The sequence below is a fragment of the Seriola dumerili genome, unplaced genomic scaffold (genome assembly GCF_002260705.1).
Source record: "Seriola dumerili isolate Sdu_G_001 unplaced genomic scaffold, Sdu_1.0 BDQW01000393.1, whole genome shotgun sequence".
Lineage (NCBI taxonomy): Eukaryota > Metazoa > Chordata > Actinopteri > Carangiformes > Carangidae > Seriola > Seriola dumerili.
Window position 1 is genome coordinate 1,219,326 of NW_019174648.1, and position 19,727 is coordinate 1,239,052.

The 19,727-nt window shown below is 43.1% G+C and overlaps 1 protein-coding gene across 1 annotated transcript in view; it reads right to left on the bottom strand.

Moving 5' to 3' along the window:
• Window positions 1-18,757, bottom strand: part of col4a5 (collagen type IV alpha 5 chain) — a 42,265-nt gene extending 23,508 nt beyond the window's left edge. Inside the window, exon 1 of the mRNA XM_022761293.1 lies at window positions 18,668-18,757. Within this exon, the coding sequence (XP_022617014.1) occupies window positions 18,668-18,757 (90 nt within the window). The remainder of the gene's footprint in view (window positions 1-18,667) is intronic.
• Window positions 18,758-19,727: the final 970 nt, after the last annotated feature.

The following is a 19,727-nucleotide window of genomic DNA, read 5'->3' on the forward strand; positions in this document are numbered from 1 at the left end:
ATCTGCAGGGACAGTCCGGTCTGTACAACATGCCTGCACACACTGGCATGTGTGTGTGTGTCTGTATTAAGTTACACTACATGTATCGGGTTCAGTGCAGGCCTCTCTGACTACATTACAACACTTCCTTTGACCCGGGAGAGTCAAAGGTCAACATCAGAGCAGACTGACAAAATCTCACTGTAAAATAACTTTGGTTCAAAATTTATAAATAATGAAAATAATTATCAATTTAAGTCTAAATCCACTTTATTTTACAATTTCCGTCACTAGATTTATATAATCTGGTTCTTCTGCAAAGTGAAATCTGTAAACTGTTTTGATTTACCACCATGTATGGCTTGTGTTTGTATACACACACAGATGGAGACACAGGTGTGTGCATATGTGTACATTACGGTACATTTGTCACATTCCTGTGTGTGTGTGTGTGTGTGTACAGGAAGTGTCCACAGTTATAAACAAGGTGTTAACCACAGGCTGTATGTGCTCTATGCAGTGGCTCGTCGGACTTCCTGTGCGGCTCGGAGGCTAAAGCGAGACACCGGGTTGAGGGTTTGATTCCCACGTCAAAGAAGACAACATGTCGCTGTCAGGAGTTCTGGATTAAAGGATCCACAGGCCGTCGCATGTTGGTAGTAAACACAAAACATGGGTAAACTGCTATCTGGACCAGAGGCTAGAGGGTTATCCACACAAACACACACACACACACAGACACACACACACACACACACACACACACACACACACACACACACGCCTGAATAAATCTACATGGGTAGTCAAGGTTGTGTGTGCGTGTGTGTGTGTGTGTGTGTGTGTGTGTGTGTGGAGCTGTTTTTACAAGCCCTGGATCTCCAGATTAGTCTCTGGTCTGGTTCAGCTCAATGCAGTCTGCTCTCCCACGCCCAGGCCTGCAGCTCACGCTCTTTTTCTCCTCCATCTCTTTCTCTCTCTTTCACTTTCTCGTCATCCACCTGCCTCCCCGTCCTCGCTCCCCTCATCCCTCTTTCCCCCCCGCTTGACGTGCATTTATCCAGAAGAGCATGACAAGGCTCATTTGAGCTTACAAGGCTCTGAAACGTTCACGGATGCTCAGCACCAAGTGAAAACCCCCTGTGCAGTGAGAGGGGTTTACTGCCTTGCTCAAGGGCACGCGGGGCAGTTGCGATTAAAGGAGTCGGGGTCTGATTGTAGCAGCTCTTTTAAACTCAGCTACATTCATTTCCTGCTTTCTTTCCACTTCCGTATGAGAAGATTATTGATTTGTGATATTGTCGTGAAACGAAAATGGGAATAATTCAACTGACATAACAGCAGAACAAAATTAATCAGTGAGATTAGTTAAAACCATCCTCAGCAGATGTCGTTATCTGCTCTACATCATCTCGTGACCCTTCATATATATCCCATGATCCCTTGTGGGGGTCCAGACCCCCAGGTTGGGAACCATTGCCTTATGAAACTCAGAAAATAGCCGATTAAATGTGATAATGATTTCCACCGCATCACCCAGCCCTACCTGTCATAAACCTGTCAGAAATAAAATGATCACTCCATCAGGTGGGTGTGAAGATGCAATAATAATACTGACTAATGATATTACATCATTCAGCTACTGTATCAAATATTATAAACGCTTTACCGTCTCTGTGATATTACAATTAGTGGTTAATGTGATCACAGTGTATGATCCGACTCCACAGTCACCACAGCTTTCTACATGTTCGGTTGGTTTGAAACCCTCGTATGTGTTTAGCTACAACATTATCTTGATGCTATAAAACATGTTAAGACGACCGGGTGCAGCTGCAGGTGGAGGCGCTGCACTGTGATTTACTGCAAATCTGTTGCCCCCGTCTGGGGTAAAAGAAGCCGAAACGAACTGAAATGAAAAATTCTGCCTAAATACAGCGTTAAAAAGTATATCTCTCCATGCTGTTTGCTCCCTCTCTGCACCCCCTCCTCGCTCACCCCTCCCCACCCACCCCCCAGCACTGACGGGGCATGTAATCCACTTAGAGAGGTCAGTGAGCTGCAGATATTTGCTCCACTCCCTCGGTCTGTATGGCTCTCTCCTGCTCTCTTTTAACTCACTCTATCATTTCCCTCACTCTCTCTCTCTCTCTCTCTCTCTCTCTCCTCAACAGCGTCCCACTTTTTCCATCAACCTTGCAATCAGGCCTGAGGGGAGGAACAGCCGGGCTCGCACTCTGAGGGCTGCCAGCCTGAGCCGACAAGCCCCGGCTGGCCGGCCTCAGCGCCGCTGGAGGTCCGTAGAGGACAGGTAATAACAGTCACGACTGCAGAGGTTCATGTCTGACACTGGGGGGCGGGCGTTCAACAAACTGAGGTCAAAATGAGACAATTAATGACCCAAAAGTATCCTAAATTCATTCATGAAATCACGCTGATCTTAGTGGCAAAGGTGTCTTAGATTCAAAGTCACCGTGAAATAAAAACATCTTAATCTTTTGCTCATGTGTCAGCTGTTCATTTATTTCTTGTTACATGAGTCAAAAGTGATTTTTTTTGCATTTTTATGTCTATATATCTTCCTTCTCTTAATATCTTTGATGACTCATCTTCAATATACATTAAATTTACAGTAAATTTACTGAATCACGTGATTTTTTTGCGGCTAACTAGCTGAACTTGACCGTTAGCTTAGCTAGCTGCTATTGCTGCCGCTAAAATGCTCTAACTTGTGTTTCACTGGGACTTTAAGAACACAGAAAAAAAAATACATTTTTAATCTAAATCATTTTTAATCAAGTTTTAATCTTATGTGAGTTTTTCATTTATCTCTTGTTTCATGCGTATAGATATTTGTGAATTAACCAAAACAAGCTAGCTAACCGCGCAGCTAGCTGCTATTGCTGCAGCTTCTGCAACTTGTGTCTCATGGTGATTGTAAAGACAGAGAAAAAAAATAAGTTTTCCAACATTTAATCCTGTGCCAATCAGTTAGTTGGTCATTTGTCTCTTGTTACATGCTAAACACATGCTAACGTCAACTGAGGAGCATGTACACACAGTAAATGTGTCCAATCAGCTAACAAAGCAGTATTATAGAAGGAGGTGTGGGTTTGTTCTGTTCTGCTCATTATTTTTATAATTGCCACAAAGCATGATGGGATGTTAACTGATTAACTGTACCATGCAGTGCAACTGTGTTTTTCCAGTGTAACTACTGGAGTGAATCTGAGGGGTTGAATAAAAGACAATAACAGTGTTTTCTTTTTCCAGGTCTGGGTTCAAAAACATACTGCAACAAAACATTTTTTAAAAGATAAGCGAAAAGGAGAGACGTGTGTGCAGAGTGATGGGGAAGTGAGCCAGGTGAGGATGGATGAGGTGAGGAGGGGGAGGAGGAGGAGGCGGAGGAGGAGGAGGAGGGGGAGCGAGCGGAAGGCATGCACCCGGGGATTAGACTGGCGAGACTGGAATTCCCCTGCTCATCACAGACTGATGATTAGACACCTATACACACTGCCCTGCCCTGGTAACACACACACACACACACACACACACACACACACACACACACACACACACACACACACACACACACACACACAAAACCATGCATAAATACGCATTGAAGCAGCATAGAAACACATAATGTGTAGATACACAAATTCTCTCATAAACAGTACACACAGATGCAAGGACCGACAAACTAACAGTGTATCTCCCTCTTTTGAACATCATTAATTCACACTATCACACACACACAATCACACACACACACACATACATACACACACACACACACCGATGCACAGATTTGTAAAATCCCTGATTTGACCACAGCACCACAACTAATAACTTCTGTTTTGCAACACTGATCGCAGCTCAGCAGTCAGCGACCGCAATCTGAAACTAGAGCCAACATGTTTGCATCAGCCTACACACACACACACACACACACACACACACACACACAAGAAATACTTGTAACTCTGTTGCATCTCCTGCTAAAATATTATCCTTAAAGTTAAAGGGTCAGTCTGTCATGTCACAGGTATAGTATTATTCATGATTAACAGTGTCATCGTGAGACGTTAAAACCATTTACAATAAGTGGCAGAGAATAAATTGGTTATCTGAGTAACTCATGACGTATCTGACCTTTCACTTTTTCATTCGCGTCTTTATATATATATATAAATTATATATATAAATAAAAAAGAACATGGTGCAGCCTGGTGGTGGAGGAGTTTAAAGCGTCATCCATGTGTTTGATTAATTGATCAATTGCAGCTCTAGATTTCTCTATCCCCATTTCCCATCAGCTCCTTTTCACTCTCTCATAAAAAAGTCATGAAATTACCACAAAAATATTAAAGAATAAATCTGGAAGTAACCAGAGGAAAGATTTCAATGTGACAAACAAAGAGGATTACGTTGTTGTAATGGTATCGTTTCATTGCTCAGCATATGTGTGTGCATGTGTCCTACTTCATGTGTTAAATATCTGTGTGTCTAAGTGTGTGTGTGTGTGTGTGTGTGTGTTTATCCAGTTCTGGAGAGTGGCACTCCAGGCTCCGAGCCGCTGCGTCAAACTGCTGATCCCTTTCATCGCGGCTGGACTTTAACTGCTTCAAGACGCTGACGCCCCGCGAGCCACAACCAAACCAAATGTTTTCACGCCGACAAAAAAATCCGACAATGTGTGTTTTGACTCACCGGCTCTTTGGAAGAGGAAGAACCCCCCCCACCACCACCACCAACCCCCACCTGTTCAACTGATGAAACCCCCCAAAGTCACACACACACACACACACGCGATCCGGCCACAGCGCCGGTCCAGGAATTCCATTGATATTCCCGGGAATTCTCTTTCTTCTCAACGCAATTTTCTCTCCTCTCTTTTCTTTTCATTTGGTTCTGATGAACGTTGACCTCTGTGACCTCCCACTGAGAGATACCTGCAGGGAGAGCACTCACAGATTTTGAGGCACCACCTCCAAACCTGGCTCAGATCGTATGTATTCTTTACCTCCACTCACCGATGAAATGTGACTCAGATTTGATGTTTTCCAATGTAAAAAGAGGAAAAGATGCAATTTTTTGTTGAATTGCTTAGTCAGTTCAGTCACACAACAAGTTTCTTTGATATTTTACACATTAAACAATTTAGTGCTTAATGAAGAAAGAGCGGACTAATCGTTAATGATAATAATTGTTAGCTGCAGCTTTAAAACAATGATGCGGGTATTCAGTTACATATCTGAAAGTGTGAATTAACTAGTTTCTATCTGAAGGATCACTAAGGTCAACTACTGAAGCGTTTAATAAGTAATAAATGTTTTTAAAGCCACTTCAGTCGCTGTGTGAGAGTATTTCGCGACAACACGCGTTCGACAACAGCCGCCTGCAGAGATCACTCGGCTCCCGATGAAGCATTGGTGATACACAAACACACGCTCGCCCTCTGTTTCCATGCATCTGTAAAAACACAACTCGCCCTCTTATCTCATTGCACTTTCCGTCGACTTGTGCTGAACCACAGACAGAACGAGCAGCTAGTTTTCTGTGTGAAACGAGAGAACAGATGGAGGGTCTTGGTCTCGCTCAGCGGGACGCATGGCCGCCCCTGCTGGCCATTCAACGGCGCTGCAGTTTGACTGATGTTACTGATGTCGAACTGACCGAAGGCGACCTTTATGCCTCTCTTGCAAAAAATACAAACTGTTTAGGGAGTGTTGGGGAATTCCTAAAACTTGGCCATCCAGATGGGACTTTATCTAAACAGGTCCGGAGAGGGAGAGGTAAACACACACACACACACTGTGCATTTGACTAACTGTTCTGCACATGTACAGGAAACAGGATTCAGCATCATTTTAATCTCCACCGCCAGTGTTCAGAACACAAACACAAGTCTGATTTCTTGAATGTTCAGTCTGCTAAATCTAACGTTCCTGTCAGTCCGTGTGTGAAACACATCTGAAGAGCAGTAAACATGAGAAAAATGTTGACTCCTCCTTCGGCAAATTGCTGCAGGGAAGGTGAAGCTAACCTGTAATTAATATCTATTAAAGTTATGAGCGATCATAAGGCCTCAGAACTTAGAAGCTGCTCAGGGATATAATCATCAGTGTGTAAATATTAGCACCTTTAAGTCACTATATGACTCAAACTGTTGCTACTTGTTGCAAAAGATAATTTCCAGTTTCCCTTAAAGCTCCTGTTGCAGGTTTGCATGTTTATAGGAAGGATGCACTGTCAACTGCTCTACCTGTTGGTGTTTGTTCCAGAAAATGTCCTCAAGGTGGATCGTCTAAGCAGGAGGGGGTTGAATTGCTTCCCCTAGCCCAGCCCGTCCCGGCCCAGCCCAGCCCAGCCCAGCCCAGCCCAGCTCAGCCCAGCCCAGCTCAGCCTGGACCCACCTGACCCGGCCCTGCCTAGCACAGGTTGAAACACGTCTTGCTAGCTCCCTCTGCAACACTCCATATACATCACCACTTGGCACGCATGTAGCTGTAGCTACAGGCAACAAGAAATTAGAGAGGGGAGCGGCAGCTTGCCAGCTGAATACCTGCATGTGTGTAGCCTGGGGAGAGACTGAGAAGAGGCGGGGAGGAGAGGGAGGAGGGAGAAAATGGGTGAAGGAAGTAAAATGTTAAGAAGTATGAAAGCAGACAAAGCAAGAAAGACAGAGGAGGGATGAAAGAGGTAAAGTTTACCAACTTCACTTTCTAAATATGCTTTAAAATCGTGATAAGATCAGGCCTGTGGGATTTAATCTGTCTGGTTGTTGTTGAAGATTTATGGACGCGTTCAGGTCCACGGAGCAGAAACTAAAACTGCAATAAACAGAAGAAAATGCGAAGAAGTCCAAATTCACCGTAGTTCCACCTCTGAACAAAAAGCACAAGGGTGTGACCGTTTGCATCACACAACTGTGAACTTTTCCAGCAGCCGTGACACGAGGCGCCGCCGCGCTGGAACAAATGAATCCTTTTCTTTTATGCTTTTCTACTTGCAGGGTGTAGATCAACACGTTGCCTGTGAGGATTTGTCTCAATCTGCATCTGCTCAAGGTGTAACTAGAACCTATGTCACGTTGTAGCTCTGAATCACTGCTCTTATTCACAACCACCTCCTCTTGTAGGAGACTCATCGGCCGTCGAGTCTCCACTTAAAAAACCAAAACTAAAACACATCAGTCCAAACAAATCACAAGTAAAAAAAAAAAAAAAAAAAACTTAATTCCAAACATATCAGACTTTGCCATCTGTATAAACCGTCATGCAAACAGCAAACAGTTCAACGCTTCCATAAACCAAACACCACAACCTGCATGCTGGAGGTGTATCACTGTTTGGATGAGCACCAGCTTAGCCTTAATATTTACACAGGCGGTAAACAAAACAAGATAGCACTGGACGTCCCGATGACGTATGTGTGAGATAGTGGGACGTAGAGGAGGGAAAACTCAGCTGATATGACGGTGTATTTATGGTGCAAAGTGGGAAATAACTTATAATGTGGGAAAGGCTTTCTGCAACATGGGATTTGCTCCCATTCAGCCACAGGAGCATTAGTGATGTCGGCTTTTCTTTCCAACTGTTTGTGCATGTCCATTTTCAATATCTCTCACTTCAGGATAAATTGTTGTTTGAGCTTCTAGTATATTAATGATAATGCTTGTTGTAATGTCAATAAAGATAAAAATCAAACATGTCAACAGGTGCGTCCACATACTTTTGGCCATATAGTCATGCGCACAAACGATGCTTCTGCTTGTCCACCTGTAATCCCACGTCTTCACCACATGGGGGTGGTAACAGGAGTGGAAACTATGCAGGTAAAGTGTTTGACTTCATGCTGTAAAACTATAGGCTGATATAATAATGATGACGAGTTTATTTAGTCAGATGCATCATAAAGGACAAAAATACTGAACATAACTTATGAAGGAGTTACATTTTACATTTTAGTTACTGACTGTGTTTTCTTTTTGTTTTGTTTTTTTATCTGCAGCTTGATTCTTGATCCTTGCAGCAGAACATGCTCTCTCATGCTCTCTCATGCTCTTCCAGCCCCTTCAGTGTCTGATCAGATCTCAGGAAGAGGCAGGTCGCAGCAGGCTCCGGCCCTGCCGACACCTCTCCTGCATATTCTCGCTTTAAAAAAAAAACAGCCTCTGATGAGAACAGATGCATCTGAGAGCACTCAAAAAAAAAATAATTTATAAAAAAAAAAGTCGGAAGATTTACAGAGGAAACATGAATGACCTCAGTCTGAAAACGCCAGACAAAACATTTGCCGTATTTGCTCAACAAAACCACAACACTCCAGATTAGCTTCCAGCGAGCATGCAGCATTTAACATTTGAGGTGATGCACTTCTCAGATCATTTAAATTGAGCGTTTCATCCTCCATTTTTGAAAAGTGCAACAATATAAATCTATATGCCAAATTTCTCCCAGTTTCTAAATAAATATAGAAAAATATCTTTTGCTAATGTTAAATGATGGTACATGAGGGGTCCTCGATGCTCTACATCTGTCCAGATGTTTGCCTTTAATATTCTCCTGATCAGAAACACAGAGCGTTTTCTCGTCCTCCTTTTCCACTTCATATTCCTTCTTCCTCATTCCTTCGATTCACAGTACAGCAGCTTCATCTCTCTGTCATGTCTCTGTCTCAAAATTGTCTCACTTATCTTTCTCTCTTTACCCCCCCCACCCTCCACCACCACCACCACCGCCTCTTCCCTCTTCTTCTTCTTCTTCTTCTTCTTCTTCTTCTTCTCTCTGACAGATGTCTGATATTTCCCTTTGTTATGACCAGCGGGGGTCTGTTTGTCTAGAGGAGATGAGGAATGCCACGCATTCACTGTTGACATGCACAAACACACACACACACACACATACATAGACACACACTTATATACAATCAAAATAACACATCAGCCAAAACAAAAATAAAATTTAAAAATGAAGGTATGTCTTCTTCTCATTCTTCAAATTTCATTCTGAATTGTCCCGTGTTGACAATAAAGATGGAAAAACACAAGGACAAGAAAACACAAGGAGTCATCTCTATGCACACACACACACACACACACAGCGCACATGTCTGAGGACACGATCTGAAAGAGAAAACAAAATGTCGCCTTCCAAAAACAGTAGGTGGCCTCCCCAGAAACGGAGAGACAGACAGCTGGTGAGTATCTCCTCTCGCATCATCAAATGTATGTAATCACCAAATTTTATTTTACCTCCGATGACGAGGTTGTGTTTTCGCCCATGTCTGTTCATCTGTGGGCAGGAGGAAGTAACTGAACTGATTTGCGCTGAACTTGATGGAGTGATGGCTCCCGTCTCAGGGAAGATCCGATTAAAATTTGGGGATGATCTGGATCATTCACTAAGAATTTGAATTTGAATTTTTTTTTCTCTAAAGTCTGGTGTCTGTTTTTCGACAGTGGCCTTGACGGAGGTCTGCGCTCTCTCACTGCACTCATAGTTTTCCTTTTTCTTTACCAGCCGTGTATAAATCCTACTGAATCAAAATCAAACAAAGAAAGAGAGAAAACGTGGAAAATACATTTTCAATTTTTAGAAAAAGCCCTTTTATTATCACTAAACACGGGCGGCAAACGAAAGGAAACACCTGAATAAATGAGTGGAGAAACTCATTTAAACACTGAATGGTTTGATAACTATGAAAATAATGGGAATCATATTCTATGGCCTTCGTAGTCACCCAACTGACACCTATGGGAGAAGGATGTTCATCCCTCCAGTAGAGTTCACAGACTCTACACCAAGGAGCTTTATTAAAGCCGTCACATCTGTGTCTCTACACCCATGAAGAGAAAGAAGGCAGGGCTGAACGGAGCAAAGTGCTGTCCCCAAAAATATGTCCCTAACGTGACTGGAGGCAAAAAGCACTGAAGCGAGAGACAGAGGACAAACAACTGAATAAATGTATAAACAAGTGGTTTAAACAAGCTGCTTCCCTATGTGTCACTCAGCAATGTGAAAAATGCTCTAACAGGCACTTCAACCTAACACACACACACACACACACACCTTGCTCAGTGCTGCTGAACATTATCCTCCGACTGCATGCTAAAGGCTTAGCCGCATACCAGCCGGCACATTGACCTGGGATTAACTAAGACCAGGCTTCACCTGAGGAATACACACACACACACACACACACACACACACACACACACACACACACACACACACACACACACACACACTGAGACGCAGCAGTGTACAGCTTAGTGTACGGTATAAACACTATTTGTGACTACTGTACGTACAGTACAAGATAGCAGGATTTGTCCAGATTCTGATCTGAGGGAAAGGACAAGGAGGAAAGAAAGGAAGGAGGAGAGGAGGAGACAAATACAGGGAGCGAGAGGAGGATGGAGATAAAGAGAGAAGGAAACTAGAGGAATGAGAAAGTGAAAGAAAGAAAGATAAAAAAAGGTGAACAAAACTGAGGAGAAAAGATTAGAAGGTTAGAAGGAAAAGACAGAACAACAACTTTGCTCCACCGTATTAAACGAACACAAATCAAAGTATGATGGTTTAGGTTCAAAGCTGCACTAATTAATAAATTAGCAATGGCTAAAATCATTGTGTGTAATGTCAGTATCACCTGACTGCAGTTTGTTAGTGAAAAAGCTCTAATGATCCGCCGTACACAGGACAGACAGTTAGCAACTAGCTGGTGAACGTAGCGGAGCATTTAGCAGCTAAAGAGCCAGACAGTTTTCCTCAGAGGTGGAGACCAAAAATCTGACAAAAACACGACTTTAAATGAACGTTAATGCTGCTCCTCGGCTGTCGGATGTGTAGATAAGCAACTGTTTAGCTCACAGCTTTGCCCTAAAAGCTTTAAAATATAATATGTCACATGTTTTACTTCTGCCTTTTTCTCCACAGAGAGAAGAGTCATAAGTCTCACGGCCACAAGATGTCGCTGTCAGGGAAATGTAAACAGTCTTAGGTGAGTAATAATTTGCTATAGCCTGTCTTTTACTTTGAAAGAACTCCATCTGGACAAGTATATAAAAAGTAATGTGGTAACTCTGTACTCTGAAATATGTAAAGAAATAGTAGTCTCTCTCTCTCTCTCTCATTCTCTCTCTCTCACACACACATTTAATGTTGGCTGACCCTTTTTCCCAAGTGGTTGTTGGGGAAGCCCTGTTTCCTCCTCTGAAGTGTGATGAAGGAAACAGGTGCCCATAATGGAAGAGAGAGCATTAAAAGTAGTGAGGGAACAAGAGAGAGAGAGAGAGAAAGAGAGGGAACAAGGAGGGGGAAACAAGTGAAGAAGAGAGAACCAGACGCCCTCCCACGCGATTCAGCGACAGCGCGGCCTATTTAACTTCCTTTAGCTTTTGTCTGTGTGTGTGTGTGTGTGTGTGCATGCTATCGCTCCTCGCCATCCGTCTCTCTCGGGCAAACATGGGATTGAACGTGAGATGAACAGATAGGGAGGAGTGGGAAGGCTGAGAGGCGAGAGGAAAGTAGAACAGTAACTTTATTTCTTTACACATGTTCCTGCAGCTGTTTACATTAAGTTTACGGGCAAATCGATCGGCGGATCTCGCTGTCAATCAACATATCGGTAGTCCTGTTCCTTATGAGTTATCTTTCATCGTTGTCATGGCGTTGTTATGGCGATACAAGCAACAAGTCCGCTTGTGTCAATCTCTCCTGAAACTCTGTTCTATCTTTTCTCATTAAATTGTATTGATAGTTTGAATATGATTAAGTCACTTACTCCAAAAACCTTCACAAATGTCATTGATCAATTAGATTACAATACTGTGAAGCTTCGGTATTCTTTTTAACTTTATGTTTCTCTGCAAATCTAAATTCTTCATGTAGAAAATCCATCAAAACTCTTTTAATTGGTGTCCTGGAAAAGGAAATGGACCCTACGTCATGGGTTTGTTCACTGTTTTTGTAGGTGGACTAAAAATGCCCAAGGAGAAGTTCTTGATACTAGACAGAAAAGGTGGGGAAGTAACAGAAGACGGGAAGTGGGAGCAGGACAGATAGTAATAAAAAGGCGTTGAGCGACGTAAAGACGGCACGAGTCAGCTCAGATCAGACAGTATTCACAAATTCTTCTTCATAAGTTCACCTCATTCTGCCGTCCAGGAAGCTGTAAAACACACAACTGTAAACTCAGTGTGTAGTTTATGCAGGTAAGAGGGCAAAGAGAAGAAGACATCTGTAGATCAAGGTCATTCGCTGATCTCAGACAGATTAAAAACCCTCTCCCTCTCTCGCCTCCCTCCCTTCATCTCCTCAGAGAGAAAGAATGCAAAACAATATATGTTCCAGCCTAGAGGGAAATTTAAGTCTTGTATTCCTCCTATTCTTTATTTCATTGCTCTTCACTGCTGTTATTTTTCAATAACTCTAAATAAATGCTCCATGTCTGTTTCTTTCACAGATTTTTCTCCTGTTTCAACACATCTTATTTCACTTTGTCCCTGAGCAGCGCTCCTGTGTTTCCTCTGGGCTGTAAATTTCCTTTAAAAAAAAAAAATGGAAGCATAACGAAGAAAAAAAGACAAAAACTGCATGATGTGCTTTCAGAAAAGGAGGTCAGGAAACCAGAGGAAGAAAGGAAAGGTGGGCGATAAGGAGGACGGCATGTCTTGTGACCGGTCTGTGTAGGTGGAGTTGTCAGGTAGCCCACTGGACAGCAGCCACACACACTCTCACACACACACACACACACACACACAGACGACAACACAATTCAGATGAAGTTTCTAGTAGGAAAAAAAAACAAAACATTCAGGAGCCGATGTTTGACCACAACTTCAAGCTCAAGTAGAACTTAGCTTGAAGTAGCTAACTTAGTAGAACGTAATAATTGACCAAAAACTACAAAAACACTACATGGATATCTGGTTATTGCCATCGAACAATATGAGTCCAATAAACCATTGGTGAACTGTTGCTTTAAAGACATGATCAGCATTAAGTAAAAAAAATGGGGTGTAAACTTTTAGTTTGTTGAATTCAAAGAGTCCAACCGAGTCTTGCTAACCTTAATCTGTATCCTAATTCAGCCAAAATCCGCAAAGAGCTCCGCTTTAATCTGAATAGTCTCGCTGGTCTTCAAAGACAAGCTGCTCAAACCTTTAAGTGACCGCACTTTAACCCCCCAGATCAGGGATTTCTGACTTTTATAACCCTGAAGAGATTTCAAGAAACTTTAAGTCTCTCACATGAAGCGCAGTCACTGCTGTTGTCATGTGGGGAGCCGTGAATAACATGACTGTGAGCTGCTTTTTGGAGGTCGTAACCAAGTAAAAATAGGTCCAGACTGCTTGGTGGTGTGGTTAGTAGTGAGAGCTAAAGAGAAAGAGGAAATGTAATAAGAAAGACAGATAGAGGAGGAAGAGAGACAGGAAAAGATGTGGTTGACCTATAAAGCCTCAGAGCAAACAGCGAGGGATGGAGTAAATAAAGAAGTCTCTAATAAACACGCTGTTGTTTACCCTCCTGTTAGCGCTGAATGGAGGCGGGTGAGGGAGGGAGGCAGAGGGGGTGACAATGGGGTTTAAGTGTAAGTGACAGGACGAGATACCCTGTGCAAAGAGAAGGTTAGCGGGGAGAGATTAAATGAGAGAATGAATATTGATCTATTGATCAGTAATAAGTTATACCTAAATAACAACTGCCTTTATGTGCAATCCACTGCTAGTGCTAAAGTACTGCTAGTGCTGCTAAACTACCACTGAGACTAATGCTATTATTTCCATGGCTGCTACTACAAGTTGTACTGAAACAACTACTACTTCACCACTGCTGCTGCTGCCAATGAGACTACTACTGAGACTATTGCTAGTACTACTGCTACCTGTACTACTACTACAGCTACTGGTAATGCTAGCACTACTGTTGCTGCTAGTACTTCTAATGCTACTTCTACTTTAGCCACTGCTAGTCGTCCTCCTACCACCACAACTACTCCAAGTTTACCCTGCCACCACTGTTACTCATTCTACTACTGCAATACCTACTTCTGTGTTTACTACTACTACTACTACTACTACTACTACTACTACTACTACTACTACTACTACTACTACTACTAAAGCTACTGCTAATGCTAGCACTACTGTTGCTGCTAGTACTACTAATGCTACCACTACTTTAGCCACTGCTAACCCTCCTCCTACCACAACTACTGCAGCTTGACTCTGCTGTAATGCCTACTTCTGTCACGACAAATACTGCTGCTACTACTGCTACTACTACTACTACTACTACTACTACTACTACTATTATGCTGCTGCTGCCAATGAAACTACTGTTGCTACTCCTGCTACGACTAAAAGCCTGGCTAACTCTTCTTACTCATGCCACTACTACATACTACTACATCGTGTACTTCTAATGGGCTACTACTGCTACAACTCCCATTACTACTACTTAGTGCAACTTCTACAACTGTAACTTCTACTGCTGGTTATGCTTCCTACTATAACTCATTCATTCATCTTTTACTACATCTGTACTCTACTTCAGCTCAGATAGCAGTCGTGCTTCTTCCAGCTGCAATCAGACAGAATGAGGATGAATGAAGAGGAGGAGGAGGAGGAGGAGGAGGAGGGGGCAGTGTATGTACTGGATCGGGGTAATTAGCTATCTAAACATTTGGTCGTAGCTCTCATTGACTTTTGTCCACCTGTTAAGCCAAACGGCATCTTCAGCTCATTGACACCGCACTGTGAGTTCTACCAGGAAACGCACACAGACACACACACACACACACACACACACACACATTTGTGCACATAAAGTACAGATACCTTCCTTTATCATGTGTACATGCAATAGAGGCAAACATGATGTACATGTTTGGGTTTATCTTCTGAGAGATAAAGATGGAATTTACCTTTGAAAACAGATTCAAAGGGAGATACAGGTATAGAGGTACACAGAGGTAAATATCAGTAAAAGCTGTGTGAAATGAGTTTTTATCAGAATATCCAGATGTTTTTTGTTTTTGTTGTGATCGCTTTTGGGCAAAAATGGACGAATTTAATAGATGAATAGATGTTTTTGTTTAATTTTAAGATACATTACTGTAATAAAAGATAATTCTTTAATTAGAATTTAGTCTTTAAGGCAACTGTCATGTTTGTTCACTTTAAACTGGGGAAGTTTGGCCCGAGTCCGAGACCTGGGCATTGTTGTGGGGAAACTAAGGTCTCTCACAAGGGACTTACAGATTACAGATTACATTATTTTTTGGCTCATGAAAATGGAGCTAAACTGGATTATGTTTACATGGAAAACTCCAATGATTGGTAAAACTTTCATTTCATTCATTTTCTCAGCTTTTCTGCAGAACATTTGAAAACATTTTTCTCAATATCTCATTGATACTGGGAAAACTTGTTGAATTAGCGCTCGCAAGCATTTCCAGACGGAATTCTTCTTCTTCTTCTGTGTTTGTCTACACACATGAAAAAAGAACAAGAGTAGAAGAAATAGAAAAAAGAAGAGGTAGCTATGCAGTGTTTGTTAACATCTCGGATTTATCTCAGCAATCTGAGGATGTTATGGCTAAAACCTCTGTCTCACACACACACACACACACACACATACACAGAGAGAGCAGACAGATTCCCCACCACAAACTCCACCTGGGCTGTGGGTCACATGAAAGGTTAGGGAACCCGTGAACCCATGTGGGTGGTTGTGCAATCACGCGTGTGTATATGTCTGTCTATGTGTGTGTGTGTGTGTGTGTGTTTGTGTGCGTGTGTGTGTGTGCGCGTGCACAGGAAAGCATGCATCAAATTAAGTGCATGTTTGTGGTCGTGCGGCATTACGGGTTCAAAGGAAAACCTCCAGGTATACATTACCGCTGAACTCCCTCACCTGGCTGAGTGGAGATTCATATCTGGGTGAGGATTAATACTACACACACACACACACACACACACACACACACACACACACTCATACACACACACCAACAAACAGCTATGAAACAGTGATGTATGAGTTAATGATTAACAACTAAATGTGCATGTGCGTGTCTTTCAGTGTTTATTTTGTATTGTTGTTGTACACATTCAGATCTGTTATCCTTGTTCTCACTGTCCTGTGAAAACCATGTATCTCCCAAATGTCAACTTTATAGGAACCAGAAGAAGAAAAAAAAAACAGCAATGTGCGAACTTTAAAGGAGTTCATTAGAGTTTTAAACATCAATGGCACAGACGAGCATTAGATGCTAAAACTTATATATGTATTTGTAATATTAAGTCGTATACGTGGAGATACGTGGTTTTCAGTGGAGAGGGATGTTAAAGGCAGGTTGAATTCCTAGAGACAGGTTCGTGTCATGCACACTTCTTCCACTGGGGGGCCTCAGTGAGAACATTATGAGGGGGAAGGCAGATTGTAGCCTATCTGTGTGTGTGTGTGTGTGTGTGTGTGTGTGTGTGTGTGTGTGTGAGAGAGAGAGAGAGAGAGAGAGAGAGAGAGAGAGGGAGAGAGAGAGACAAAGAGAGAGACAACCCCCTGCACCATCCTTTTATCAGCGTCTCCTCATTCTTTCACAAAATAATCTCAACTCAAACTCCACTTACTCATTTCTTTCAACTATACCCCACAGCCTGAGCTAACCCTCCACTCACTGATGAAGGCCATGGGAAGTGGCTGAAAACTAGTAAGTGGATCAAACTTCTCTTCTCTGCTCCAAGGTCAAGAATGGACTTTCCCTCTCTTTCTTCAACCCCCCCCCCCTTCATCCTCACATCCCTTCGCCTTCACCCTTGACTTTACATCTCCATGGCAACAACATTAACAGCCAGTCTGACCACCAAAAACCAAACATACCTTTAGCAGACTCTTTAACCTCTACATTTTTTACTTTAACAATATTTCTGACTGTCTCGTATTCGTATCTTTACATATTTTGCAGTTCCTGAAACAGATGTTCAGCCCTCTACAACCACATCTGTCCATCTGATTATGTCCTTGCCTTTATCAATGTTTCCAGCTCTCTGGAAACGGAAGATATGATGGAGTTTATGCTGCAGGAACGTCAGCAGAAAGGTCTCTCAGGTTCACATGTTCAGTTGTGTATATTCTAGACAAGATGCATAAACTCAGAGGGGGGTTGTTTGGTCTATGTGTACATTTTCTTTCCTCTATAAACAGGAATGGAGTCACCTTCCTCTTGAAGACTGGATCAGAGCTAACAGAGGGTGGAGATATAGGAAAGTCTGGAAGATTTATTAAAAAAAAAAGTCCTAACACACTCACAGGCTCTTTCTCATATCATAAACCTGATGAACTGAGTGTGTGCAGGCTTGATTGGACACGCCTCGTGTGTGGGCGGGATCAAGTCAATCAGCATGCAACTAGTCCTCATGCATTATTAATGAATCGTGAATATTCAGCGTGCACCGTCGAGCCTGTTGGAATATTACATGAGAGGCCAGACTGAGACACACACACGCACACGCACACACACACACACACACACACACACACACACACACACACACACACAAAGCAGACTCACTCTTTACAGAGATGTCAAAGATGTAAAGTTGGAGAGCTGCAGCTGGGGGTGAGGAGGCAGTCACTTAAACAAATGCAGAGTGAAGAGAGGCAAAGTATGCACAAACACACACACAAACACACACACACACACCTCCTGGATCCAAATGCATCTTCAGTGCAAAGACACTTTCACTTTGAATCCCTACTAGAGCCACTAGAGTCCTGCTCCCGCCGCCCTGGCTGCACACAGCCCAAACCCACAGGGTGTCAGGAGCAAGATCAACCAACACACATGGATTTTTATTCACATACACACTTCAATACGCGTCAATAACCAGCTGCTGTTAACATGAAACACACCTGCAAGGGAGAGAAACACCTGAGAAAGAAATCACAGTCTCTCACTTCATGAACAACAGCATGTCTTATAAGTCAGGTAGCAGCCTGTGAGAGCGCTGACAGAGCGAGGGATGTTATGGCTGATGTTTTAATTTGAAGGCAAGCGGGCTGCCAGCGCGCCGCCGCCGCCGCCGCGTTCCCCCACAGACTTTTACATACTTCAGGGGTCTGATATCAAGGATAAAAGACAGATGCAAGCTGGGAGAAGTCATGTTGCTACAGGACGCCTGCCTGTTGCGTGGAACAGGAGTAGAAGGAGAAACGTGATGCGCAGGCAACGGGACAGAAACACCGTCCGATCTTTGCATGGAACTACAAAGCAGAGCTCGTGAAGGTGCCCGTCGTAAAAAAGAAAAAAAAAAAGTGCCATAAAGACTCAGCATAATAATTACATGGTAATAATTCTACTGCAACTGAACGGAAGCAGTAACAGGATGATTATGGTTAATATTATAATAAGAGCAGGAGGATAGGCGCGTGTTATAAAGCAGCTTCTCTATTTATAAACTTTAGTTGAGCTTGCAGGGGGAGCCGGTGCTGGTGTCCCGGCGCCGGCTGAGTGAGAGCGGCAGGTCTCTCGGCTTCTTCCCGCTGGGTATCTTTTCGTTAACAGGCTCTAAATCTCTACAAATACACACACACACACACACACACACACATACAAAAAAAGGAAAACAAACAAACAAACAAACAAACAAACAAACAGGAAACGCACTTACCGCAGAGTCGGATCGCTGCACCGCGACGCACAGGGCGAGGAAGAGCAGAGGCACGGTGAGCTGTCGCAGGCTCTTCAAGTCTTTACTCATCTTGAGGGGGGAATAAAACAAGGATCCGCCTGCGTTAACACTGACAAACTCTGCGGTTCTCTACTCGCATGTCATAGCCCTGCTCGCCCCCCCGCCCCCCGGTGCACACTGGCTCTCAGTGGAATAGAAATAGTCAGAAAAACACTTGTTCTCGGCTGTGCTGCCTGTTGTTGCGCTGGCTTGCAGAGGCTTCTGCTGGTCCTGGCTCTGGCACCCGTGCGCCTCTGTAGTCCCCCCTCTCTAACTTTTTCTCCTCTCGACTTGCAAACCTGCCTAGCCGGATCTACTTCCCACACCCAGGGCGCACTGATATCTGCCCCCGTGCACCTACACCACGGCAGACAATTAATCTAAAATAAAGTTTCAGGATAATTTGCGCGTAAAAACGCGGCTCCAAACAGACGATGAACGCGTGTTACTTCAGTCCCGTGGGCGATTTGTTTCAGTTGTTTTAAATTTCCTCTTCCATTTAAAGAGAAGTGAATCATGTTAGGACCTCCGCAAGGGCGGATGGATATGGCCTTCCTCCTGCGTGCCTATCCAATCCTACCCAGCGCCTGAGGCTGCACAAAAAAGGTTTGGCATTAAACCTTTATTTGACATTTTCTATACGCCCGGACACGTTGCATTCCTGGCAGATTATTAAAGGTCAAATAGTCACTTTTGACTCCTGACAGAGGGATGCTGCTGGCAGAATGGAAGAGAGTGAAATTAACTCTTTTTTTTTCTTTGTAAATGAAGTGCATCATCTTCTCCTTCTCATTTTACTGTTGCACTCTTTTAAACAGGGTCATTAGATGAACTTACTCACAGCTGCTGATATGGAGTCAGGAGACAGTCGGTGACTAATCAACCAACAGTTTATGGATGAGATCATCAAAACCTCCTCAAACACAAATGAAAGTGATATAAAGACACTTCAGGTGCAGATTTTCTTCTTGCAATGAAGCTAAAACTTCATTAGGAAACT